At 44.8% G+C, this 26,468-nt stretch overlaps 1 protein-coding gene across 5 annotated transcripts in view; it reads left to right on the forward strand.

Annotated features, from left to right (window-relative positions):
- Positions 1–26,468, forward strand: part of LOC126545188 (aldehyde dehydrogenase 1A1-like) — a 59,796-nt gene that overhangs the window by 24,487 nt on the left and 8,841 nt on the right. For 4 of the 5 annotated variants that reach the window (XM_055078289.2, XM_055078288.2, XM_072285085.1 and 1 more), the window contains 7 exons: positions 867–1,007; positions 3,431–3,569; positions 7,458–7,519; positions 8,267–8,509; positions 9,105–9,207; positions 13,229–13,413; positions 16,288–16,610. In XM_055078289.2, coding sequence (XP_054934264.2) covers positions 867–1,007; positions 3,431–3,569; positions 7,458–7,519; positions 8,267–8,509; positions 9,105–9,207; positions 13,229–13,413; positions 16,288–16,610 — 1,196 coding nt within the window. The remainder of the gene's footprint in view (positions 1–866; positions 1,008–3,430; positions 3,570–7,457; positions 7,520–8,266; positions 8,510–9,104; positions 9,208–13,228; positions 13,414–16,287; positions 16,611–26,468) is intronic. The other variant, XM_055078286.2, reaches the window with a different exon arrangement.

The following is a 26,468-nucleotide window of genomic DNA, read 5'->3' on the forward strand; positions in this document are numbered from 1 at the left end:
ATGATGATAATGATGCTGATGATGATGATTACAAATGACGGTGCGTTGAACTATTGGGCGTCCTATTTGGCACCACCAAGAGGTAGATGCGGAAACGGGGCCTAAGGGGCTCTCATACGCGCAGGCCACAATATCCTTCTTTAAGAAAAGCACTCTTGGCTTTTGGGTACACGAAGAAATGAGTTAATTAATCGTTGTTGCCTATTTAGCGCTTCACTTATTTATTCGCCCGTCTGGGTCCCACATCGACCGCTTTAGTTTACGGACCCTCCTTCACCCTGCTTTTCAACGATGGAAAGGTTAGGAAAGAAGACAGACAAAAAAGACCCTTGTCTCACAACTTAGGTTTACTGAGGCAAGGTTCCTGTTACGGTGAACAACGCAAAAAAAAAACCTGCCATGAATTTGTGTCTGTGCAGTCCACACGAGGCGAAAATCATATATCTGCTACCTTTCCCAAATACGTCCAAAAGCAAAAAAAAAATGTCTGTGCTTTACCCACAGGCTGTACATTTGCCTTTTGCTTTTGCTTTGTCTTTTTTCATACCCATAGCAGCTTCGCTTCTATAAACCTTAGTTGTAAATCAAGAGTGTGGGCTGTCAAGTGATCAGTGTTCATCTTGATTACAAAGTGAAACCGCGCTTGTCCGCAGGAACCACCACCCGGGACAAGCGCTGCCTGATGTTGTTCATGATGAGTAAAGGGGGGCTGAGAATCGCAGAAATGCATGAACATAATACCGCACCGTGAACCTATTTATTTAATCGGTACGCACGTAACGATGACGTCATAACGATATGGTGTCAATTTCTGCGTTTAACATCATAGCAAGCGCGATTCAATATTTTCTGCGCACTCCTTACAGGAAGACATAGACGAGGCTGTGAAGGCGGCAAGGCAGGCCTTCAAACGTGGCTCTAAATGGCGCACCATGGACGCTTCTGAGCGCGGCATCCTCATCAACAAGTTGGCTGACTTGCTGGAGAAGAATGCTGACTACATTGCGGTAAGGCCGTGCTCGGGCGCTTAACAATATTGTACGCACGTACGTGTATAGCCATTGTCACCCGTACAAATAAATAAATAAATAAATAAATAAATAAATAAATAAATAAATTGTATTTCCAGCATCAATGACAGTTGGTGTGTACAGACAAAAGTGATCTATCAGGCTTAACAGGGTGTGCACCCCGAACATTGGCGAGCAGAGCTCGTCATAATACCATACATAAGCAAAATAAACTGAAGAGAATACAGAAGTCATGTGTCTGAATCGAGAAGACCACAAATAAACTAACAATCTCTAAAATAACAGTACGAAATAAATATAATAACAATCCATCGTGCAGGGAACGCTTGTGCGATGAAACAAGTTCGTTGACTACACGTGTCAATATTGGATTGCACATCGTTTCGGGATGCAAACATAAATAATTGTTATATGTATAAATAAATAATGATGAAAAACAGAAACAAGAAAGCCGGCAGGATAAAATACAAAGAAAAGAGAGAAAATGGGATCATTACAGAAAAGCATAGGTAACATTTCTGTTTTACATGAGGCTATGACCTATTAAGCAGCGCAGGTAATTGGTATTTTAACATCTGAATGCGGTAGCTTGTCCGCGCTCTGGGCATCCTCAAGTGTTCATTTCATCCCGTAACTTGGAAATTCAGTGGAGTAAACATTATCACTGTGCCGTCTGTGAGTGCTAACTAGCTATATATAATGCAATAATGCATTAGCATGAAAAGGTGACACAGCATAGGGTAAATTACTGCGCTATTTGTACTTTGTCGAGCGCGCTGTTGCAGAAAGTCTAACAATAAAAATGACTGCCTCAATTTTTTTTTTACTAATGCTGAAGTCAGAGTATAATAACTTTAGGACAGAAAGCAAATAACATGCACAGTGCTCACGGCTCATAGGAATAAATACACACTCAGGTCAACATTCTTAATGATGTTCGATAAACGTTGCAACGCTGTCTAATGCCAACCTGGATGACCAGCAGCAGTAGCTGGTGCGGTGGGAGCGAAACAAAGCCCGAGCTTGTGGTATCCTGGACTTGGGATCTCCTGAGAGTTCCTTCGACTGGACAAGGTCCAGAAAACTACAGATTGAGACACTAAATAAAATTGTATTCTTTCACTCCCTTGGCAAAAGTTCCGCTGTTCCACGTGAGACATCATGTACCAGTTAGATTATAGCCGGCTTTTGTAAGTTTTCTTTTACACCTGTCTGCGCTTCTGTCCACATATGCAGTAAGCGGAAAAACGCTAATACCTAATAGAAAGCTAGAAACTGTTTAATCGGACGTTTTGCAAAGCGCTCTACATTTTTGTAACTAGAATTTTTATCCCAACTGTGCTGCTTTTATTTATATCTGACTAATTATGACTAAACAGAATACAAAGTAATAGTGTCACTTACTCCATACAGTGCTTGTGGTCGCATCGGGTTAGAGTGTATCGGCATGTTTTTAAGCTCTTGCTAAAGTTAGCTGAGCCACCATATATATATTATATTATATATATATATATATATATATATATATATATATATATATATATATATATATATATATAATATGTAGCAGTTGTGCTTCTTCGTGTGTGCAATTGGGTGGTGTTCTTTTTTGCTTTTTCTTTTATCGCCATAAAGTGTTCGTGCCTATGTTGTTCATTACTCTTTCAAGTTGAAGTGTGTGTGCAAAGTTGTTTCTAGGTCGGCATAGTGAGCGTTAGTTGCGTGATAGCGTATTGTAAAGGTATGCATGCTGCGATTTTTTTTCCTTACGTATTTCTCAGTTTTTTCTTGCAGTATATAGACTTCTTTTTCTAGTGCACCACCATTTGTGCCCCATTATTTCCTTTTTTCATTTTGCCTCTGGCAATTGACGACAGCCTACTTAGTCAGTGTCGACCGTTTCAGTAATTCACAAGTAACAAAGAGGAACAAGAAGAACAATGAGTGCCATGTCAAACACTCTTCCGACTGCAGCATATTTTATTGAGCGAGAATAATAAGGGAATCCAAGGGGCTCCATTTTTTTTTTCATAACAGCAATGCAACGAGACAGACAATGAAACCTGAGAAAGCGTACGGAAAGGTAATTGTTGCGTTTTATTGAAGTGTATAAATGACCAGTTAAAAGGAAATGGAAGTTGACTAAAAATACCCTTCCGCAGGTGCGGAGTCAACTCGCATCCTCCGCTTCCCATTGCTATTCCTGATTAATGCTAGGCGGTATAGATACGCGCCGCATGTCGTGACAGACCAGTGGATCCTCATTTGTGGTCCCGTAACATAGAATGCCTGTGCTATCCTTGTTACTTTTAAGCTGCTAATTGTTTTCGTGCTAGTGCTATGCGTGAATGTCACCGGGGAGGCTTGGACTTGATTGCGCTCTGAATGGAGGCATAAAGCCCATTTTACAGAGCTTGGAGAGTTTCAACAATGGCAAGCCGTTCACCGAAGCGCAGAACGACGTGAAGTTTAGCGTGAAATCCCTGCGATACTGCGCTGGATACAGCGACAAGATCCATGGGCTGACCATTCCGGCAGGTATATAATATGCATTGTTTTGTCTTTGCGCATTCTGTAAGAGCAGTCTTTCGCTGCGACCTGCTTCCATCACAGGAGAAAGTGAATGTATGAAGAAATTATAGCCTAAGCAGAGCTGCCGTAAAGTGGGGTGTAAAGAGAAACACCGGGAGTACGTACTCACAAAACTTCTCTTGCGTGATTGTGCTCTGTTCTTCGGCGGCACGCGAAGACTGCTCAGTGCGACATCGATCAAGGCGGTAGTGAGGCCAAGGGATTCTAGTATACCGCTCGAACTATTTGTTAAAATAATAAGTATACCTTATTGTCTCAAGTAAGTATTTGTGAACACGAGCTTATAGAGTCTGCAAGGCTAGCCATGTCTTGACGCTTACGGCACAAGGTGATACTAAGCGTCAACATTGCGCCCATCGCTCTGTGCAATGTAGGGCTCCCGTATTTCTGGTTTCACGTTGCAATAGCTCTAACACCAATATGGCCTACAACAGTGCTATTTAGCTTGCAAGCTATGCGCCTCCTGACTTGATTGGATGGTTTGATAGGAGTGACTGGCGTCAAACAATTAAGCACGATGCTCTTTGCTTATTTAGTACACTAAATCAGCTCTATTCAGTGATTCATCACGGGGGTCGCGCGAACACCACTATCAGCTATCGCAGCCACAAATAATTCACGATGAAAATCGCCCGACGAGGCATGAACACGCCATCAACACTTCTTTATCTTTCATTCATTCATTTAAGCTATGATGTCATCTACTGTGTTCCACTGTCAACAGGTAGGTGAAAAAGCTGGGATGAAAAAGTTTTCACACGAATTTTTTACTGCTTACTTCTGGGTGCTGGTCCTGTCCTGTCGAATAGCCCACAGAGAGAAAATAAACAAATTGTGTGTCTGATGGTGGGATCAAACATCTACCTCCAAGCACACCAGTCTAATGCGCTAAGCATTAGGCAAGAATTTTTATGCCGTGCTCCACCGAATATGTGTCCTGTGTACGTACATCACACAGTCATCATAACGCAAATCCTGAGGTCACGATACTTTGCCATTTTATGCCTACCTAATGTTTACGAAAGTAGTGATAGGTTAGAAAGGGGCGCTTTATAAAGGAATTGTGCTCTTGACGTATATTTGTTACAATGAGTATACTTCGGTATCATTTGTTTTGACGCTGAGTATTCTCTCGAAAATGTAGCTGGAAGCTTGGACGCATACAAGGATTGCAACGATAGTATAATGCTTGGTGGTGTTTTTTGCAGTCATACTTTGCCGCTTCGTGCATGCAACGTGGCTTGGAAAGTATGCATAGAAAAGTTTGCTTTATAAAGAAAATGCGCTTCTTATGACGTATATTTGGTGCAATGTAGGTATTTAGGTACTATTTGTTTTATCACTTCGTAACTTTATCATCATCATTTATCCTAACTTATTCTACCCTTAATCGGCAAAAAATGCACAAATTTAGAAGTGTACGACAATACCACCACAAAATTGAAAATTTAACGATAGGGTTACCTAGCATAATACGGAAAACAATATACTGCATGCATGAATATTGCATGTTAACACTTGTAACAAGTAATAACTAGTTCTGCAAATTTCCGGCTCTCGTCTTACAACTTCATCTGGGAGTTTATTGCAGCCGTCAAAGGCAATAGGTGACAGTGATTGAATAAAGGCTGCAGTTTTGCCGAATACACGCCGAACACGTAATGAGTTAAACAGCCGCCGCGCAGTACGTGCTGTAAAAAAGAATGGTATTACGCAAGCTGGAGAAGTTCTAATATAACATGAAACAGACACACACGGAGTCATCAAAGACATAGAACCAGCAGTCGATAATAGGAAAGAAAGCGAGAAAAGGAGACTCAATAAATTGGATGCAAAGGATCGAGAAAGAAATTTGTCGCCGATTACAATACTTCCCGAATGCGAAATTTGAGCGCAGCTCTTACGTGTCTTCATTTCGCAATATATTGACTGGCGCTGACAATGTCTCGTGCGGCACGTTGCAAACGGAGCGAAGCGTTGCAAAACAAGTAACCCTCAAGCACAACGATAGCGGCGACAGAGTTGGCAATCGTCGAACATCTGAACTGCGGGTCAAGCGCGTCGGCATTATACATGACTCGTCAAAGGTTTCAGTGTAATCGCTGGTGCTTGCGTGGCCTCCAGAAAGTTCTACAGGATTTGCGTCACGCATGTACATGTACGGCAGCTAAGCACGAGGTCGCGGGATCGAATTACGGCCACGGCGGCCACAGTTCGGTGGGGGCGAAACGCGAAAACACCCGTGTACTTAAATTCAGGTGCGCGTTAAAGAACCCCAGGTGGTCCAAATTTCCGGAGTCTTCCACTACGGCGTGTCTCACAATCAGAAAGTGGTTTTCGCACGTAAAACCCCATAACTTAATTTTTAACAGTCAGATTACAAATACTATATGGCTCCGTCCCGTAGTCTCATGCGGCACTATGCTCTCCTATTCACTCTTTCGCCATAGTCTCCTCCTCCGTTTTCCTCCTCGCGCTCGCTTCTTTCATCTCTTTCGCTCAGTTGCAAGGGACAACGTGGACGCTCGCCGCAGGAACGGGCGCCTAAGAGCTGCGCAAAATGCCAGACCAATATCATAAATATAGCTCGAGAACCTGTAGGAAAGCTTAGCACACGCGTAGTGGTGATAGTCTTACTTGCTTTTTAAATGCATAAGCGTTTCTATGCGCGCCCAACGAGGAAACCCGTCCGTCTGTCGCGTAAGACGATCACTTTGAAGATCGGCACTGCAGCAGCGAACAAATGAACCTTCGTGCTGCCTCTCGCTTCAATGTCAACCAAGCGGCAAGAACATAGCGCACACGAAGCTATCAGCTCTCCGCGTACTCTGTCTCCATCGTAGATCGCTTTAAAGATATATAATGCCCGCGCGGCCGTAACATAGCAGCAACCGGAGTACGTTTGGTTCCGGTTGATAATGGTTCGCATCGAGAGAGGCAGCGTCATCGACCACGTCTGCGTTCGAAGTCTACCAAACGTGACGCTCTTCAATTACGTCTCGTACAACACTCATCGGCCAGTGCTCATCTTCCACGTAGCAGCGGCATCATCCAAACGCACCATGATATAACATGAGTGAACATTGCTACTACTGATCTCTTCGTCGTTTTATGCTAGCCTCAGTTAAAATTTCGGCGTTGCAACCGCGCTTCTACGTTTCGCGAATCTTTCGCGCTGTTTCTCGCAATTATACCAAACAAAGCAGCTTGAGACGACGAAATAGCAGGTGATTAGCTAGTAGCAAATGCGGACGCATAACTTAAATAACTCGATCCCGCAGGAGATTCTGAGCATAATTTTTATGAGCCTTTTGTGTCTGTAGAATACGAAAATTATTGGTGATACTTGCGCTCGCACCCCAGCTAGATTAGTGTTTGCGCTTGCGCGCTTGTATATTTATGTATGTGTGTAATTGCGTAATAAAGTTAGTTGATGTCCAGTGCCCGCCCAGCACACTTGCCTCTTTCTCTGTGAGTGCTTATTTAGTCGCCGTGGCAAACATGACTGCGAGCTCCAGCAAATAATAGCCCACCTCACCGCGTTGACTACACTGGTGCTGTTTCGCCCCCTCTTCTTTAGTCTCTATATCCCCTTCCCCAATGCAGAGTAGCAAACCGGACTTGCGTCGGGGTGATCTCCTTGGCTTAGTTCTTTATGTATCTGTTTTTGTCCCGCCGACACCAACTGTTTGAGAAAATTGGCGCGTGCGTCATGTCGCCTTTCATATGTGAGGGGGAGAACGGGTGTGCACCTAAACTAAACAACAGACTACACAGCAAATATGATTCGTCAATAAAAATCAGAATTATTTGTTTCTCACTTTTTTCTTTCAGATGGTCAAATTTTTGCTTATACGAGGCGTGAACCCGTCGGAGTTGTCGGACAAATTATTCCGGTAAGAGGTCATGCTCTCTACGTATTTTGTTTTACAACTGAACTGTAGCAGAATAGGATAGGATATCTTCCTTCGATGGCGCGTACCCACTGCGGGGGATTGGCTAAGATGTGGATGGTATTAGGAAGCTGTTGGTATCGAAAAAACTGGTAAAAAGTGTCATCTGCGAACCCATGTGCCAACCAAGTTGCGTGAACGTTGGTTCTAAAATGGTTTTCGTTAAAGAAGGAAAACGGCGGCAGAATAAGAAAAAAATATCTATGGTATCATCTACTGTACATAATGGGCACAGAGGAGAGGGTGTCAGATCAGCCCTGTGACGATAAACGTTTAATAATCGTGTTCGACAGCGTAACTGTGTAAAAATTACTTCAGTCTTTCTGGTGTGAAAGGAATTTCTGTTCCAAGCGAATAGGAGGTGTCGATATTCTGAAAAATTTGCTGTCGCTGGATTCATAAAATCTAGAGCAATTGCATCTCTCGTGAATCTAGTAGTGGTTAGGTAAGCTGATGAGAGAAGTAATGTCTTCTTGTTCAATAGCACCAAACGTTAGTACGGTAAAATCTAAAAAAAAGAAGGACCAAGCTACTAATTTGGTGCTTTAGATAAATTATTCGGCTCATGCAAGACGATATGTGTCAATAACCAATACGTCACATATGTCCCGAGCGAAGTTTTCTAGGAATTTTCGGGGTCCACATTGTGCGTACGCATAACGCCAATAAGTTGAAAACGGCTGCTCGCAGTGGAACGCACCTATGGTGATGTTCTGCTGGAAGATCGGCTCTGCCCTGTGCACGGGAAACACGGTCGTCGTGAAGCCGGCCGAGCAGACGCCGTTGACGGCGCTGTACGCGGCCAGCCTGGTGCGCGACGCCGGGTTTCCCCCGGGCGTCGTAAACGTGGTGCCAGGATTCGGGAAGACTGCCGGTGCTGCCCTCTCCAACCACCCGGATGTCGACAAGATCGCTTTCACTGGATCAACACAGGTACAGCGCCTTTGTGCGAGCCAGGCTATGAAGCAGTCGTGCTCTCCTTGAGTTACTCTCGGCCTCTCGGTTCCTAGGTATCACTGTCAGCTGATCACGGTATTCTTATATATGAGCTAGTGTCGATTTCCATAAAGAGGCAAAGCTCAGCGGAAATTGATCCGTAAGAATACTTTCTGCTCCAGACTTTCCCAACTGAGTGGTGTGTAGGCTCAGGGCTACGAAATATTATTCCGCGTCTCATGGAAAGGTCTTGCTTTATGCGTAGGTGATTGGTTCCTACTTGTGAGATTGAATTTATCGCGTTTCTTCGGTGTAGAGATGCACAGTACCTGAAATTATTTTCGTAACGCAAGGAACCGAAACGTCAGAACGCAGTATGCCACTCATTAGTTTCAGCTATCTAGTAGTTATGAACAAAAAAATCGCTGCATGCTTCAGGGGCTGTCGTTGTGTTTCTTCAAGCCACATGTTTTTTTCTGTAGGAACAACTTGTGAATAAGCATATCAAGCGCTTTGCCACAATCAACTGTTGCAGCAGTAACGGTCTCACGCATGACCTCGCACAATGTTTGGTTTCCTTGTAACCTTTCAGGTTGGCCGAATGATACTGAAAGCTTCTGGCGACACGAACTGCAAGCGGGTATCCCTGGAGCTTGGTGGAAAAAGTCCTCTGATAATATTTCCTGACGCTGACCGTAAGTATGCAGCCTTTGGTCGATGTGCTCAGTGTTCCATGAACGCGCCCTTACTTTTCTATATCTCACTGGCTTCAAGTTTTCCATGTCTAACGAGAAAACGAAGCATTTCTTTAAGCTTTACTCTGGGAACCCCTATACAAATTAATACGAACAACGATGTTGCTCGGCATCTACTGCGGCGTATTTGGTGCGATTTCTTGTACTCGAAATAAAGTTACAATCTAGTGACTACAGGAAGCATATTTTTTTTTTTTAGTCCAGCAATGCCTTTATAGAATTGTTGAATATTACCAGATTGGAAAATTACAAAAAGTGAATAATAAGTAGAGGTATCACAATTATGCAACGTGCACCTATTCAGATAGTTACACCAGACAAAACTGATGTATTACGCACCGCTATCAAATATACTAATATATGACATTGACCTCGGCGAAACCATCACAAATATTGTAACCATTTCACGTGAGTAGTAAAATTTGTCCGGGTTATTTGTTCTACCGTCGCAAGAATTGTAACCATTTCATACAAGCAGTAAAATTTGTCCGCTTTATTTGTTCTAACAAATGCAGTTCATTACAAACTGCGACATCTGATTCTGATGCAGAATTACGGAGCTGTAAACTTCGTGCCTGAATTTTTTACTTACTAATTTCTGGCAATTTACGTTAAAAAGGGTATGAGGTACTTAATCAAAGTTCTCGTTTTTTTACATCACAAAAATGGTTCTTTCGATAGAAGACGAGGACAAAGAAATGGGCGTACAGGCCATATAAATCGCGTCCTGAGCGCGCGAGAGAGAGAGATGAAAAGGGAAAGGCGGGGACGGGGCTTGGCCCCCCTTGCTTTCCCCGCGTCTTCTAGCACAAAAACGATATTAGTAATGCACAAGAAATTCACCCAAATCACGACCTTGGCCTTTTTTACAGTTGCAGTGATTTAACATTCTCTCAAAAATGCAACAAAATTCATTCGAATGGGTCCAACAGGTGTCACATATGAGCATTTCTGGTTTTTACATATATTTGAATACGAAAATTGGAGTCCGCCCCAAACTTACGCTTCCCCTCAAAGCATGTTAACTTCGCCTGATGTGAATTCCTGCGCAAAAAAGAAAAAAAAAAGTTTGACAATGTTACGTTAGCGGTGTTTATGGAGGATCGTACAACTGATTTTTAAGTGTTTCGCCCATTTCTTGTGCAAGAGCAAGGTAGAGAGAGATGAAAAGTGCAAGGCAGGAACATTAACCAAAGGACGCTTTCGGTTGGCTACCCTGCACTTGGGGAAGGGCGGGAAGATATAGAAGAAAAACGAAAGATGATAAAAAATGACAAACATTCCACTCTATGAAGATGGAATGGCAGAGAAAGCTGACGACAGTCAAAGCTCTCAAACGAAATTCGCTGCCATTCCATATTCACTGAGTAGAATGGTTGTCCTTTGTTCGTTCAACATCGCGGGAACGTTCTTCGTCGGTGGTCGGTTCACGCCGGCGCCGGTTACGGTCTCCTTGCTGTTCCCTCCGTCGCTCCTCGTACGCATCTTGTTCTTCGGGTGTACGAATTATACGTGTCCGCCCCATCGATGAAGCAGCTGTTTTTAGCGCCGATACCTCTCCTGCTTATGTATTTCGACAGCGTTCACGTCACGCCATTTTTCGCGGCGAGTGCTTTAATCTGTTCCGCATTGTGAGATCTGCGCTGCCCCGCTGCACCCGTACGTGATCACACACAAAGCAAACAATGAAACCGATTGTGTATGAGTTTGTTAGAAACCGCTAAGTCCGTTTATGGGGCCGGACGCCGAAAAAAGCTACGGAAGGTTAGTCATATACAGCTTTCGCTGTAAAAAAATATAAATGACCAACCATTCCCCTACCGGAAAATAGGCGTAAGCTAAGCTTGTCTTGCGTGCACCTGACCTTCGTCACAGTTATGTAACTCACAGGTAATGGTGCCGCATTGCTCGGCCTTCCGCTCCCTCAGCCCGGGATCTCGTTGCTGTCGGATTGCCTGGGCTCAGGCGGCTCTAACGGCTGAATCGGCGCGCCGACGGCGAGCCCTTTCACGGGCGACTTCTCGCCGCCGCTCGGCAAACGCTGCCCGTTTCTCGGGAGAACGCACAACGCGTGGCCGTCGCATCCGTTTTCCGAGACTGCAGGGAACGGAAACGAAGCCGGCGTAGCGCACGCGAAACCATTTCCTGCCATTTCCCTCCCCGGCGGAAGCCAAACGCCTCTGATTGGTTGCGCGCATGGCGTGAGCGCGCGCCTATGCAGCTGGGATCCTAGCTAATGACTCACGCTCCGGCGCCGGCGCAGCTGTCCATTCATCAAACCACCCTTTCCCCAAGCTGCTTTGTGAGCCAATACAAGCGCACTTGTGAGCCAATACAAGCTTCGCTGGAATAAAATCAGTGGGAAGTTTCGCCTCAAGGGCGAAGCACTGAGAGCGACAGCAAGGTTTAGCCTCAGTGTTCTAACAATACGCGGGAGAGACAAGTTGGCGCGACGCACCACGTGAACCAAATGCTGCTGCATAGCGGTATGAGCAGCTCTGGCGTCTCAGAACGCTGGCCTGATGACGAGCACCGCCAGCGGCGTTGCGGGACTTGCGCCTCGATGGCGCGCGAGGCGAGACGGGAAGGAAATGATTTTGGCTGGGCTCGGAGATCACATTCGTGGAACCACGCGTTTTCTGGGTTTGTACCTGGAGTAGTAGAGCTATCACTCGGAAAGAGGCAGTCAGTTTGGATACACTCGCGGAGAAATTTTCGCTAACAGTAACACGCGTTCGTGCTGTCTAGTGGCCTTCGATGAGTACAGTAGGGCATGTAGACTTGTGCGTACAAGAATGCTTAGGTCAAGAAGCAGTGGGTCATCCAAGTGGCTAGGACTAGCTCTCAGAGCCCGTCATAGAGCGTCGAAGGACATATAGTGGCATAGAAAGTGCTGTGTTGCCACGTCGCACCCACACAAATTACACGCAGCACTATTGTTCATTCCTATTAGGAATGAATAGGCATTCGTAAACGCGACGCCAAACCGCGGGTGACATAATCAAGTTTTTTTTGCGACTGGTGAGTATGGGTGGCAGGTGGAGTCGCTAGTTAGGGTTGAAATAATAAAAGTGGGAGTTGGTGAAACTATGTGAATTTCATCGTAGAAGTATAAAATAATGGAATTTGTCGCGCAGTATGCGCTACCGAGAATCGTATGGACGCCACTAGATCTCGTTGATGAAGCAAACGCGCTGCTCCATCGGCACTATCGTTGCCAACAATGCCACAATCGCTCGGCAAGAGCTGTAATAGTGCCGTATTTCTTCTCGAGCGCTTGGTGGTGAGAGTGTCTTATTTCATGCGGCCCAGAATTCGCATTTTTGCAGCGCCTATGTAAATAAAGAGTGCAGAATGCACGGAGGAACAAAGCGGTGGGAAATACAGATTATCGCTTGCACACATTAGGCTAAATTAGTCATTGAGCTCTTAATCGTACACTTGAATCATAATCTTCCAGAGCGTGTAATCCTGCCTAGTTATTTTTTTATTACCTAATATACTTTCCATTCGTAGCATAAGTCGCACTTGGGTAGATGTGCCAAAATATTCAGGATTCTGGGCCGTTGCGAAAGTTCGGATTCTAACAATTTTGCCATTTCAGTGTTGGTCGTCAACTTAGATAGAAAGAGTGGAAAGAAGCGGGGCGGGGAAGACAATTCTGTATATGCCGTGGCTGTTAGACCAGAAAAATGAAGGGAGTTGTGTGGAGATATTCCGTGAAAGCGGAGGTAAAACAAGGAAAAAGAAAAGAACAAGTGGTGATATTTTACGAACAAGAAAGTGGTTTTTGCAAGTAAAACCTCATAATTTAAAATTTTACGAACAACAATGGGAGGGAGTACATTATTCAATGTGTCCGTTGGATAGCCGCCAATGCTTGGTGGAACGGCAGTAATTGCGGTGCTCATAACATGCCAGGGGGATGTGACGAGTGCCAAGCAAACGGCTGTCTATGCAGTGAAATTGGCTGTGGCCGTTGCACATCATTGCGTGTTCGTGAACACGGGCCAAGTGTGCTGCGCTCCGACGCGCACCTTCGTGCATGAGGACGTGTACGAGCAGTTCGTCGCCGCCTCTGTCAGGATGGCGCAGGCGCGGGTGCTGGGAGACCCCTTCGAAGAGACCACCAAACAGGGACCGCAGGTAGGACCTCTTCCTAAACTTCTAGTGTTGTCTAAATAATGTGGAGCTATTGTCTGAAGGCCCATAAGCTCGAATGCAAAGTGTTTACTTTGTTAAAGCACAACTAAGGTAATATTTTGACCAGATATTTAATTAACGATGGAGGGTATGTCATACTGAATCGAAAAGCTTGAAATCTGTTACCTACGATGCCTCAAGGCTTCAAACGTACAGTGAGTTGGAAGAATACCAACGTGATAGAAATCTACCAGAAGAGAGGCGTTGTTGAATTGAAAAACTATAGGCACATTAGCCTCTCTGTGTGGCTTTCATAGATTTCGATTCAGTAGACACACCAGTAGTCATGGAGGTGTTGCGTAGTAAGGAGTACAGGAAGCATATACGTGACTATCTTAGCGAATACTTACAGTATATACACTCCACAGCTACCTTATTTCTCCACAATACAAGCGGGAAAATACCGGTCCGGAAAAAGCTCAGACAAGCAGATACAATTTTTCCAATGCTATTCACTCGATGCTTAGAAGTATTTAAGTTATTAGACTGGTAACGATCAGGAGTCAGGATGAATGGTGAACATCTCAGTAACCTGCCTTTTGCAGATGTCGTGGTCCTGTTTAGGAACACTGGAGATACTTGCAGCCGATGATTAAAGACCTTAGCCAAGAAAATGTAAGAGTAAGGTTGAATATTAATACGCAGCACGCAAATGTTCTGTCCAATAGCCTGCCCAAAAAGAAAAACGATAATTCACGATTGACAGTCAGCATCTAGAATTTCCGCAAGATTACGTTTATTGAAGCCATTTACCCCCTTCTTTTAAAATGGGACTTTGATCATGAGAAGTAAATTTACAGAAGAACAAAGATGGAATGGAGCGCATAGGACAGACATTGCCAAGTCGTAACCGGCAGCTTACCGATATCCTAGAAAAAAAAAGTATAATCATTGCGTTCTACCAGTACGAGCCTATGGGGCCGAAACTGGGAGATTAACAATGGCGCTTAGGGGAAGTTAAGTACTGCGCAACGAGGAATTGAACCGAAAATGTTAGGTGCAGCTTAAAGGGACACTAAAGCGAAACAATAAATCAGTTTAGACTAATGAAGCATTGTTTGAGAACCCTACAGGCAATCATTTGAAAAAAAAAGAGTAGTTTGATTATTAGTTGAGAAAATGAAGGTCCAAGTATCAGTATTTGAATTTCGCGCCGAAACCCCAGCGCCGGTACGTCAGCGTGACGTCAGGGATTCCAAAGTATGTTTTCGCATTTGGGCCGCGTTGGCTGAATAAAGGTTCCCGAAACTTGGCATGTTTAATATTTGGTTCCTTTAGAACACAATGTAGTCAATCTGTACCGCTATATATAATTAGTAGGCCCTAGAAGATGCCATCAAAATCCAAGACGTCACAGCATCCAGGTGCGGGAACTTAAGTAGGCGTCGCCACCCGTATTTCGTTCTTGCGCTTTTTCTGGCTCGCCAGACGTCTTATTGTTGTAAGAGTGGTGTTTTTGGTGTTGTAGAACGGTAATTTACTGATGCAGAAGAAATAATTTTTCACTTTAGCGTCCCCTTAAGAGAAAAGAGCGATGTGGATTACAGATAAAACGTGGATGCACCAAGCGGCGTGACTGGCAATCGTGTCTATTCCAAAAAAGCCAAAAAAAGATGACTTGGCAAGGAAGAAGCAAAAAGCTCAGTAATTAGACTAATTTTAGATTGCTAGTGACATGCTAGTGACATGCTAGCATCGAACCAGAAACTGAAATTGTTCTTCTGTGGCATAGCTCCTTTCCCATGACAGAATTTCATGTAGTTTTTTCATCTCTGCGCATGTACGCTATACGCATTGCAATGTACCAATGTACTGTTTCATACTACACAAATGTGTGCTGTCTTATATTTCGTCTTTTTCTTCATTATGTAGCGCTTTTTACTTGCAGTGTTTACATGTTTGTACGTTTCCTTTAACATTGGCCTATCACGCAGTGAACAAGCTTTTTATTTCTATATTTACTTATTCTCACTGTTATCGACAAGTTATTGCTGCATTACTATTACAATTTGTTTGTGGTTCTTATGTTGCCAAGAGAAAAGTGTTCTGTTTCTTCTATTTTGTGCTCCGAGGAGCTGGGAACTAGTCAAGCTGACCTGTCAGCTTTTTTCCCGCACTCCCTCACTTCATGAGTGAAATAAAGATTATTATTATTATTATTATTATTATTATTATTATTATTATTATTATTATTGTTGTTGTTGTTGTTGTTGTTGTTGTTGTTGTTGTTGTTGTTGTTGTTGTTGTTACTATTATTATTATTGTTATTATCGACCCCACGAGCGAGTGCAGATCTCGCGAGTTCGGCTCGCATGCCAGGCCACTGTGCCAAATGATTGCGACGCAATGCAGGGCAGTTTAAATTATATTACATTCCCACACAGGCAGGCTTTTTGAAACGGAGAAGCAACAAAGAACTGTTTTTAACATTTCACCCAATTTGGCCGTGAGTTCTTACCCTAATCAATGACTAAGTAGTCCTGTTAATTTCATCTCATACAAACGCTAGGACATCAATTTCAGCTGTAATCTGAGAGTTCTAAAAATACAGATAGTCAATTTTCCTTAGTATGTATATTTATCCGCTCTCTCTACTCTCGGCATCGAAGGAACGTGTTTCAGCTCAATGAGGCCTTGTGTGGAATGCATTTTAAGAAGTTTTGACACTCTTTTTGATCAGCTCACCTCGTTGGAGACGCATACAGCTGCTGCAACGGTTTTCTCAAGACGCTGCACCATATTATACTTCAGGAGCTAACCCGCCAAAGTAGGTTCCCTTCACGCTTCCTTCAAGGGTCTTCCCCTCGCCTTATGCAGGTCAGCAAGGAACAGATGGAGCGCGTGCTGGGCTACGTCGAGGCCGGGAAGCGCGAAGGCGCCCGGCTGCAGTGCGGAGGGCAGCGCCACGGCAGCCGTGGATACTTCGTCCAGCCCACGGTGTTCTCTGACGTGCACGACGACATGACCATCGCCCGCGAGGAAATCTTCGGCCCCGTGCAGAGCCTCTTCAAGTTCAGCACCACGGAGGAGGTCATCGAGCGCGCCAACAGGACCACGTACGGACTCGCCGCTGGACTCTTCACCCGAGACCTAGACACGGCGCACACCGTATCGCACGCCCTCCAAGCAGGCGTCGTGTGGTAAGCCAGTGCGCGAAATTCCGGTGCAAATCAGGGCATGGAAAACAGTTCTTACATGGACGTTGTTCTTTCCCCTTGAAAAACGAGAGTGTCATCCAGAATAGTATAACGTCGTATGACTCCTGATGCTATCCTATACCCAATTTTTTATCAGCTGTGGCCTTAAGGCAGAAGCATTACCTGTCGCTATTTGTCTTTGGCCGCAGGTTGTTACAATCCAATACTACTTGGGCCGGTGCTATGCAAAGCTTTATTTGATATAGCGATAGCGTTAAGGGCTCCGTGACGCAGAAAATCCGGTCTCCAACGTCGCTTTGCCAAATAAGATTTTCGAAGCACCCATGCCCAAGCTCTCCATGCGGCGCAAAGAAATTACCGAACTACTTGCATTTCTCAAGCTAAAATGCGTAGAAAAATCGCAAAGTACGACTTACACACAACCTAGAGGCATGATAGCGTGGGATTATATTTTGACAATACGAGAAAACGTAATTCTGTTACGCGAGAAGTCAAAGAAACCCCTTCTCCAGCGTTTCTACCATACATACACGAGCCACGGCGTCCGCCATTTGCGCGCGCCGGCGCGCGAGCATCTCGGGGGCCACGGAGAAGCCCGCCCGATTCCTTGCAATACCTCCAGATGGCGGTCGTCTCTGCCGCATCGCGGCCCACTCAAAAGGCCGCGTTTCTACCAGAAAGCCCGCCTACGTGCATAGCGTTCGCGACCAGCCTTTCCCAGTAAACATTGCGGTTACATACGCTCTGTTTGCCGGGTAGCGTGAGAAGCTGTCAGGGATCTTTGGATGCTATTCGCGTACCACTCTTAATGTCGAAGCTTAAGCGTCCTCCAAATTTTAAACTTAAAATATAGAGCTTATGTAGATAAGAACACTTGAAATAATGTTTGGGTAGAATAAATCGGGCGCGAAGTGGCGAATTACCTTGCACGTCCATCGGCAATTCATTTGTTCATAGCCGCTATATGAGTAAACGCTTGCGTACAGCAGTTGGAAGCACGAATTGTTCTCCAGATTTATATTGATGATAGTTAGATCAAATGCTGACGGGCTTTCACGTACGATGCTGCCTGTAAGTCAACACCCAACAAACGGCATCAAGGCCTCCTGCAACCACGGATGGTATGCTTCGCAGGCGCTGGAAAAACTTCGACGTGGTGCTGACGATCACAAAGCGCCCTTTCTGAACCTTCGCAAGTCTGTTGTTTGCATCATACCGAGACCAACTTACCTATGAGGTCCGTTTTTGTGATTCTGTCGGGGAGAATTTCGCCGTCGGCGTCATCAATAAAGTGCCCGAGAACTATATCCTCTTCTCACATCAGGCGCATGTCACTTTTGGTGAGCCTGCCTTTCTGCATGTCTTTGCATTGCAATAAAGCAAAAGAAAAAGGAAAATATTTTGTGGTCCACTTCGCCGACAAGTTCAATGGCCCATACACATTCTTTAAATCCACAGACTAAATGTGTTTGTGGTAGCGCGGTTCAGCCTGAGCGTCATGGATTCTAAGGAGTTGATATTCGCTCCTTTTCATTACGCTGTTAAAATTATGTTAGTCGACGCCGGATTCCAGGGTGCAGTTTCTTTTCTTCTTGGTGGTGATGCCAGGCGATGACTCCTAATTAGTTTCGTGAAGCAGCTTATCCGTTTTTCTCCTAACATCACACTTGCCTACACTTGGTTTAGATTCGTCCGCAATTATGCCATTCTTAAAAGTATTTTCGAAACAATAAACGACGTTCAGAAGTATTTGCAATGCCGACAAAGACGAGTGTACAGATGTGTTTTATGGTCATGCCTTTACAGAGCATGTTGACATTGAAGTTTCTTCAGTGATGTCCACCGATGAAACTTCCAGAGAAAGTTCTGTTTCAGAGTGCAGCCGCAGTGTTCTTGTTAGGTGAGTACTTTATGAGCGAAAATTGAGCATTAATTATTTTGGACACCGAGTCCATCAACAAACTATCGACACCACCTTGCACAGCCTTTCATGGACACAACACAAGACGTCTACAGCTAGATGGCCGAAAAAAAAGAAACGCTTTTTCTTTATTTATAGGGTTGCTTATGTAGGCGCGCGATACCGCATCACATAAGCAATGTATTCTAACTTCCAAACCTCTCGTGTCTGTGCTTCACTGAGAAGTTTGTAATGAGTACGTTCAGCAATGCAAACGGGCAACATCAGCCGATGGCATGCACAAAGCCCTCGTGTGGAGCGACAGTCACTGCTGGAAGGCTGAAGTGTGTCTTGGTGCCACTCGATCTCGTTGATGGACTAGAGTCGAATGTAATTGGCGCGCAGTTTTTTACAGCGAAGCTGTTAGCCAATAGTTGGTCGGGATTTTTAGTGGCGTGCTCACCCCAAGAACGGCAGGTGGAAAAGGGGTTTGTGCTTGAGTTTCCGCTTAACACAATTATGTTTTCTCGTATATTCGAATATACGATAGTCGGACACACGATAGTATCAGATATTCGTTTCATGTCTGTAGGTTGTGTGCAGGTCGTACTTTAAGAATTTTGCGACAGCTTACTTTGAGAAATTCAGTTAGTTAAATAATGCACTTGCGCCAGACTTGCGCCAAGAAGAATAAGGATGTATCGTTACGTCTCAATACGCCGATGAGCATTCTTGGACGTTTCCCATGATGCCGTCCTGTCGTCAACATGCGCCCACACGACGGCGCAGCCCGACGCGTGCGTCTATTTGTCGTACAAAAATCCCTCACGTGACCTGATCCTAGGTGCCTAGGGACAGCATCATTTAGAGATTTTTGAGAAGGCGCGATGCTGGCGCCGAGCGACGCCGTGGCGAGTTCGTATGAGTTCGTCCTCGGCGTGATCGTTCTCTGGACCGCGCGTTGTTCAACATTGCTCATGTAATCGTGCATGCGTTGCTTGTGTGTTGGTTGTAGGTTCTGAGTTACTTGGCGGAAAGCCGTGAGTAGTGGCGGTGCGGCAGTGCGGCTTTGGCCTCGATGAGCTCTGGCACTACAGAATCTACGTTGTGTGACCCGTGCTTTCTTGAGAACCCGGCGGTGGTGACAATTGAAATATCGAAGTGGCCTAGCGCCTCGGCAGCGAAGTTCTGCGAACCGCGATGTGGCGTCGCAGTGTCCGACTTTGCTTAACGGACATCGAGGGATGTGCTGCTCGCTGCAAGTCATGTAAATGCAACTGCGTCGACCGCCCACTGTTCAGCGCTGAATGTGTGTTTGGTGTGCTGTGCTTGAAACGAGTGGTGCAGCCGTGCAGCGGGGGTGGCAGAGGAGCAGAGTGGCTTAAGGGCTCCGTTTGCGCGTTCACAGACATGTCCCGACTTGTTCTCATTAGCGCCTGTTGCGGGACTGTCGTGTGCTAGCTCCTTGCCTAGTATGAAGTTTACGACGCTAACACACAGCATGTTCACGTTTTTCCGCGCTATATGTCATTTGCATGACGGCCGAGTTGAAAACGAGACATATAAAATTACTTTCTATTGTGGAAGTTCTGGAAGTGTTATTACGCAAGGAGTGCGAACGTAAACATAAACACATATGTGTGTGTCTAAAATTTTGAATTACCTATAGTACCCTTTACGACTGATAAGTGGTCTACACGGCCTGTGTGAATCAGCTACCGTATGTTGCGACACTCTTCCGTGTGGTAGACTGATGCATGGTGCGCGTTTTTTTCTGTACTGTTGTAAAAACCATTTGTTTATTTACTCAATACAAATGTACGGCTTCTTTGCCGCAGTACATTTTAGTTACGCGGTGAAGCATATTAAAAGTGGGAGGGGGCCACCATCAGCCAGCATAGTATGTCCACTTAGGCGACCTGAGAGGCGACGGGTTCGCAAGCGTATGATTAAAGAACTCTTATTATGTGCAGTGACAGTGGCCCCTTTTCACTTTTAGTATGCTTCACCGTACATTGCTTAGGCTTCACCGCGAAATATTAGTGTATTGCGAGAAAGATAATCCTAAAAAGCCTAATTATGCAAAATTTCTATTGTAGCTTGCTACACCGCAATACAGGTGTGAAAATTAGCGTCATGCAGTAAAGCATACTAAGAGTGGAAAGGGCACATAGGTTTACACTGTGCTCATTATTTTCAATTGTGACCTAATTTGCAAGTGCATCTGTGCTCGTGGTAAGCTTCATTGACAATTCTTTGTACATCATAAATTCATATTGCAGGGAAGCTTACTAAAGCACATTCGCCATTATGGTACGTGTTATTCACCTTCAATGCAGGAGCACAATGCAGATTCTTGCCCCTGCTTTTGGCTGGACTGCACATGCTCATTGAGAATTGATTCATTGTTCATAAGTGCACTGGTACTTTACTCTAAACTGGAGGGCTCAAGTTAATATGGAAGCACAATTTTTATTAAAGGGACAAGATGTTGCCGAGATGGTTGCAGCACAGCTTTTTTTTTTCTTCCAGGCACCTTTTCTACTTGAAGCTTCCATTGCAGTGTTTCGAACCTCTTTGAACCAGCACATAGTGTATATAAAAATTGGACACTGATTGGGAATATCACCTAAGTTCATGCCTATATATAGTAAAAAGATGTAGCACGACCAGACAAAATAAAAGGGGGTGGGCTGTAGCAATACTAAGTGTTAAATGGCGCTTTATCCTTTCCCTTGAGTTTTCTTTGTTTTTGTGCTTTTTATGGATCCTCCGCAGTAACCATGCAAGTGCTGAGCTTGAGCTTGTTGGTTTCAAGTCTCATGGTTATTACTAACAGAACAGTGTGATAAACGAACAAGGGCTTGGAGGCATCGGTTCACCTTGCTTGCCTCATGGTGCTGCTTCATAAGCACCGTGAGCATCCAGGCCAACTAAGAAGGGAGGTTTGTTGCAATTGCTTCTGAACTTTATTGCCACCAAACCAACAGTGCTCTCAATGAGAGCTTTTGGACAGTGGAATGCTTGCACCCAGCAAAGTCTTAAGAAGGAAGCATTCAGGATGTGCAAAATGGGCTTTTGAAGCTGGCAGCATTACTGAAGGGGCTTTGCCCATCTGCCCTCTTTATGGATACACAAAGATGATTTCCTCTTTAAGAGGGATTGTTTCAGAGGTTGTTACATGGCAACAGTGTTGGGTGTTTAGTAGCTTGTCTTTGCCCACTGTTAATAACCTGTTCCTTCTCCAGTGCCCCTGTGAAGTGCCTACTTTTTGGACACAATGTGCTCTCCATGCATGCATGCATTTTTAGCTTGTAAAGACGTCTGTTAACCCCTTGCCTCAAGCTGGTCCTTGCTGATGCCACCCAAGAAGGCATTGGGGGGAGTATGGCAATGTACACTTACAAAAAAACTGTTGATACCAGTGAAACCAAATTAATGGAGCTGCTGTTCTTTTTTTGTCCACTCCATCCTTGTTAGTTACAATGAGCAATGTCCGAACAGAAGGCATATGTAGTTGGTCGTGCATAGCCTGCGCACTAAGACTTGTTGGCATGTTATGACCTTAGCAGTGTTTATATGTAAAAACCTTCTGATGTGTTGATGACTCCCTTTTCTTTATCATACTTTGCCTGATGGAGCCAGCAAGTGGGTCAACCAGATGTTCAACAGGCTTCGCACTAGTTTTCCCAGAGTCTCCTTTACCAGGGTGCTGCTCATAGATATCTGTTTTCTTGACCTTGCACTGCACTTCAACCATGGCCACACCTGCTAAACCTATAGCATGCGATCAAAAAAGTGCTATACATCATGTTGCTCCAAACTCGTGACATGTGCTACAAGGCCTTGAGGAACACCCTCATTTATTTACGCCCTCATCATACTGTACGAAGCTTCGCATGATAAGTGCGACAATTAACATCTGCTGGTTTTTCAGTGTTATTCCTGTCCAGCTTGCTGAAAGCTATCCTGAGTGTTTCAAAAGCAAACGACTGCTGCTGGACAAGAAGTGCTTAAAACAAGGGTCGCTATAACCACATATGTCACACGAAATGAAGGCCACTGAGTATACAGGCGGTTTACTTCATATCCGAGAAGCTTGGTTCTCCCTTTGCTAGTGAGTGAACTCAACTTGCCCCGAATACATGGCCTGTGACAAACTATGTGCCAGATGCTGTGTCCCCTGCAAAGCTGAAGATGTGTATGAGATCCTGACACCCTGCAGCGGCTTCTACACTGGGCAAACAGGCTACTATAAAAACGACTGCCTTTACTTATATGCTAATAACATGAAAACAGGCAGAAATTTGGCTATTCATTGGACCCAACTGCAGGTGCAAGCCACTCTTCCACCAGATGTGTGTTGTTCACAGAAACTGGAGCTATACAAATGCAGATAAAAACAATGATATTTGAAAGTAGTAGAGTTGAACTACATTCTGCACAAGCAGTGCTATCTGCAGCGCTGGTACCTTATAGCCACAATTCGTGGCTGCACCACCATGCAAAGGCACTATTCTTGAATTATTAACTTCTATTATATTTATGGTGGCCATATATTGCAATTACATATCCACATTGTGTGCAATATGGTTAAATGTCAATTATGATAGCCATTCCTAATCTGAAATGCAACAAAAGAGCAAATATAGGCAACAAATTGCAATTCAAAGACACAAAAGACAACCAGTGCACAGGATAAGTGATAGACTTCCTTTTATTGAAGAAGAAACGCGACATGTGTCATGCCACCACCAGTGGGTAGCAATCTTTCAAGCTTGAATGACAGAGGCAAAACTTAGCAAAATGCTACAATCACGCTGTAAAACGGCCTTGGACACAAAAAACCGACATATTGTACAGAATGAAAGGGCAAGACTCCATCTAAGAACAGTCTATGGTACCACATACTTGAAATGGTGTAAAATATGTTGACATGCCCTACCCGTAAAGAAAAAGCAACAAACACAGAAAGCACGCCTTAAAATGCAATGTGAAGAGTCTGAAACCAAGAAAAAACAACCCGAAAAAGGTTTCGCTAAGTCTTTCAATGATTAAAATTGTCAAACTGTATTATCACTTCTTAATGAACCTGCACAGCTGAAAAGGAAGGAAGGAAAGCCCAATAGCAGGGCTGCAGAAAATGTCACCGAATAAATATACTTTGCTTACCAACGATACCCGTGGTTTAGTTGTGGTCTGTGTATAAACTAATTGTGTATACACTTTTCTTGTTTAGAATGGTTTAGCGGATAGGGAAAAAATGACCATAAGAACACCAGGTGTATGCATAGTCTACGCACAAGAAGCCACTGCTTTCTTTATTTTCTCTGTACTACTATTCATGAGTATTTAAGTGCCTTAATAGCACTGCTAACATCCTACTGCAAAACACAAAATTGGGCAAGTTGTGGCATAAAGAAAATTGCAGTTTCACTCATAATGTGAAACAATGATGCAGTAGCTGGTGAAATATGCGCAGGAAGCTTACTTCATGCAGTGTTTGTTGACGCGAACACTTGCCAATGCAAGTCGGTAATCTCCTTAAAAAAGTAAAATAAGTAAGAGTCGTATTAATTTGTGGGAGTTGTGCCTCAGTGTTGAAGTGGAAATACTTGGCTTTTCTTCCTCCTCTTTCATATCCGGACTTAGCCACTGATCCACACCAAAACAACCCTTTAGCTTCTTACTGCTGAATTCGTTTTGGTTTTCTCAAATCTATATTTTGGCTACCCATTGCTAGGCCTCTCACTTTGCTTGAGGAAAACAAGACACCAACAGCTCCATCCAGTAAATCTGAGAAGCCAAGCACTAGAAGAAGATTAATGAAGCAGATGCACTCAATCATTGTCATCACATGCAACAAGAAAACTTAACATAGGACTGGCTTCACAAGTGGGAAGGTCATGTGTAAGAACTTGAAGGTGTGGATGCCAGCTCTATATACAGTACGCAGACATTGAGCAGGTGTTAGCCAATCTAGGCACCTGTTGGCTATATCACGCTATCCGGTATCAGTATTCACCACGATTGTACCTTCAGCAGAGTGGCTGAAATGTAGAATTGTGGACTGCCACTCTTTTGATCGTATGTTTGAATCCTCACAGCACAATGAGAACTTTATTTGCAATATTCTAGCAAGAAATTCGGGAATTCCAGTAACAACACCAGTAGACATCGGAACAACCAGGGGAGTTAGCCCATAGCAGCTATTGCTGTAAAAAAGAAGACTGGCATAATCACAGGAATTGAGATGGGCATACTACATGCCTTTGTTCTGGTAGTGGTCCACTACTTTGGTGCTACAGTTAATGATCTCCACTGTCACTGGACATAATAAGACTTCTTAAATTATACACTCGCGCACCCGCCGCCTCTGAGGTCGCCTATGTGGACATACTATGCTGGCCGATAGCGGCCCCCTCCCACTTTTAGTATGCTTCGCCGCACAACTAAGCTGTACTGCGGCGAAGAGGCCGTACATTTGTATTGAGTGAATAAACAAATGGTTTTTACAACAGTACAGAAATAAACGCGCACCATGCATCATTCTACCACACGAAAGAGCGTCGCAACATACGGTAGCTGATTCACACAGGCCGCGTAGCCTACTTATCAGTCGTAAAGGGCATTATGGGTAATTCAAAATTTCAGACACACATATCTGTTTATGTTTACGTTTGCACTCCTTGCGTAATAAGACTCCCAGAACTTCCACAATAGAAAGTAATTTACAACACATAAACGCAAAGAACACTATATGTCTCGCTTTCAACTCGGCCGTCATGCAAATGACATATAGCGCGGAAAAACGTGAACATGCTGTGTGTTAGCGTCGTAAACTTCATACTAGGCAAGGAGCTAAGGAGCTAGCACACCACAATCCCGCGACAGCCACTAATGAGACCAAGACGGGAGCACATGTCTGTGAACGCGCAAACCCTAAGCCACTCTGCTCCTCCGCCACCCCCGCTGCACGGCTGCATCAATCGTTTCATGCACAGCACACCAAACACACATTCAGCGCTGAACAGTGGGCGGTCGACGCAGTTGCATTTACATGACTTGCAGCGAGCAGCACATCCCTCGATGTCCGTTAAGCAAAGTCGGACACGGCGACGCCACATCGCGGTTCGCAGAACTTCGCTGCCGAGGCGCTAGGCCACTTCGATATTTCAATTGTCACCACCGCCGGGTTCTCAAGAAAGCACGGGTCACACAACGCAGATTCTGTAGTACCAGAGCTCATCGAGGCTAAAGCCGCATTGCCGCACCGCCACTACTCACGGCTTTCCGCCAAGTAACACAGAACCTACAACCAACACACAAGCAACGCACGCACGATTACATGAGCAATGTTGAACAACGCGCGGTCCAAAGAACGATCACGCCGAGGACGAACACGCCACGGCGTCGCTCGGCGCCAGCATCGCGCCTTCTCAAAAATCCCTAAATGATGCTGTCCCTAGGCACCTAGGATCAGGTCACGTGAGGGATTTTTGTACGACAAATAGACGCACGCCAGCCCGACATAGACTATGACGCGCAAACACAGGGGCGCACTCGGAGTTGACAACAGCCGCCGTGCTCCGGAGAAGCGGTGATTACCGCGAAGATCACCCTACCTGAACCCTGACAAGCTGAACGAAGTGATCAAAGGTGCCGACGTCCAAGGCCATCGTGGGGACAGGGTCGACCCCGGATTCCCAGATTGCTACACGCTTGCACCATATGCGGGGGCGAAGGTGCAACATAGGAGTCCGGCGGAACACTGCGACATCATGAGAGAGATTTCGCGACTCATTCGACGACTGTTAATGGCCGCGGTACAGTCATAAGATTCCCTAGTCCAGTCTCCTAGGGAAGACGATGATATTAAAAGAGGAAACATTTGGTGCAGTAAGGGAGGTGCGCTGGCGCGTCCTGATGTGAACAGAGAC

The sequence above is a fragment of the Dermacentor andersoni genome, chromosome 10 (assembly GCF_023375885.2).
Source record: "Dermacentor andersoni chromosome 10, qqDerAnde1_hic_scaffold, whole genome shotgun sequence".
Lineage (NCBI taxonomy): Eukaryota > Metazoa > Arthropoda > Arachnida > Ixodida > Ixodidae > Dermacentor > Dermacentor andersoni.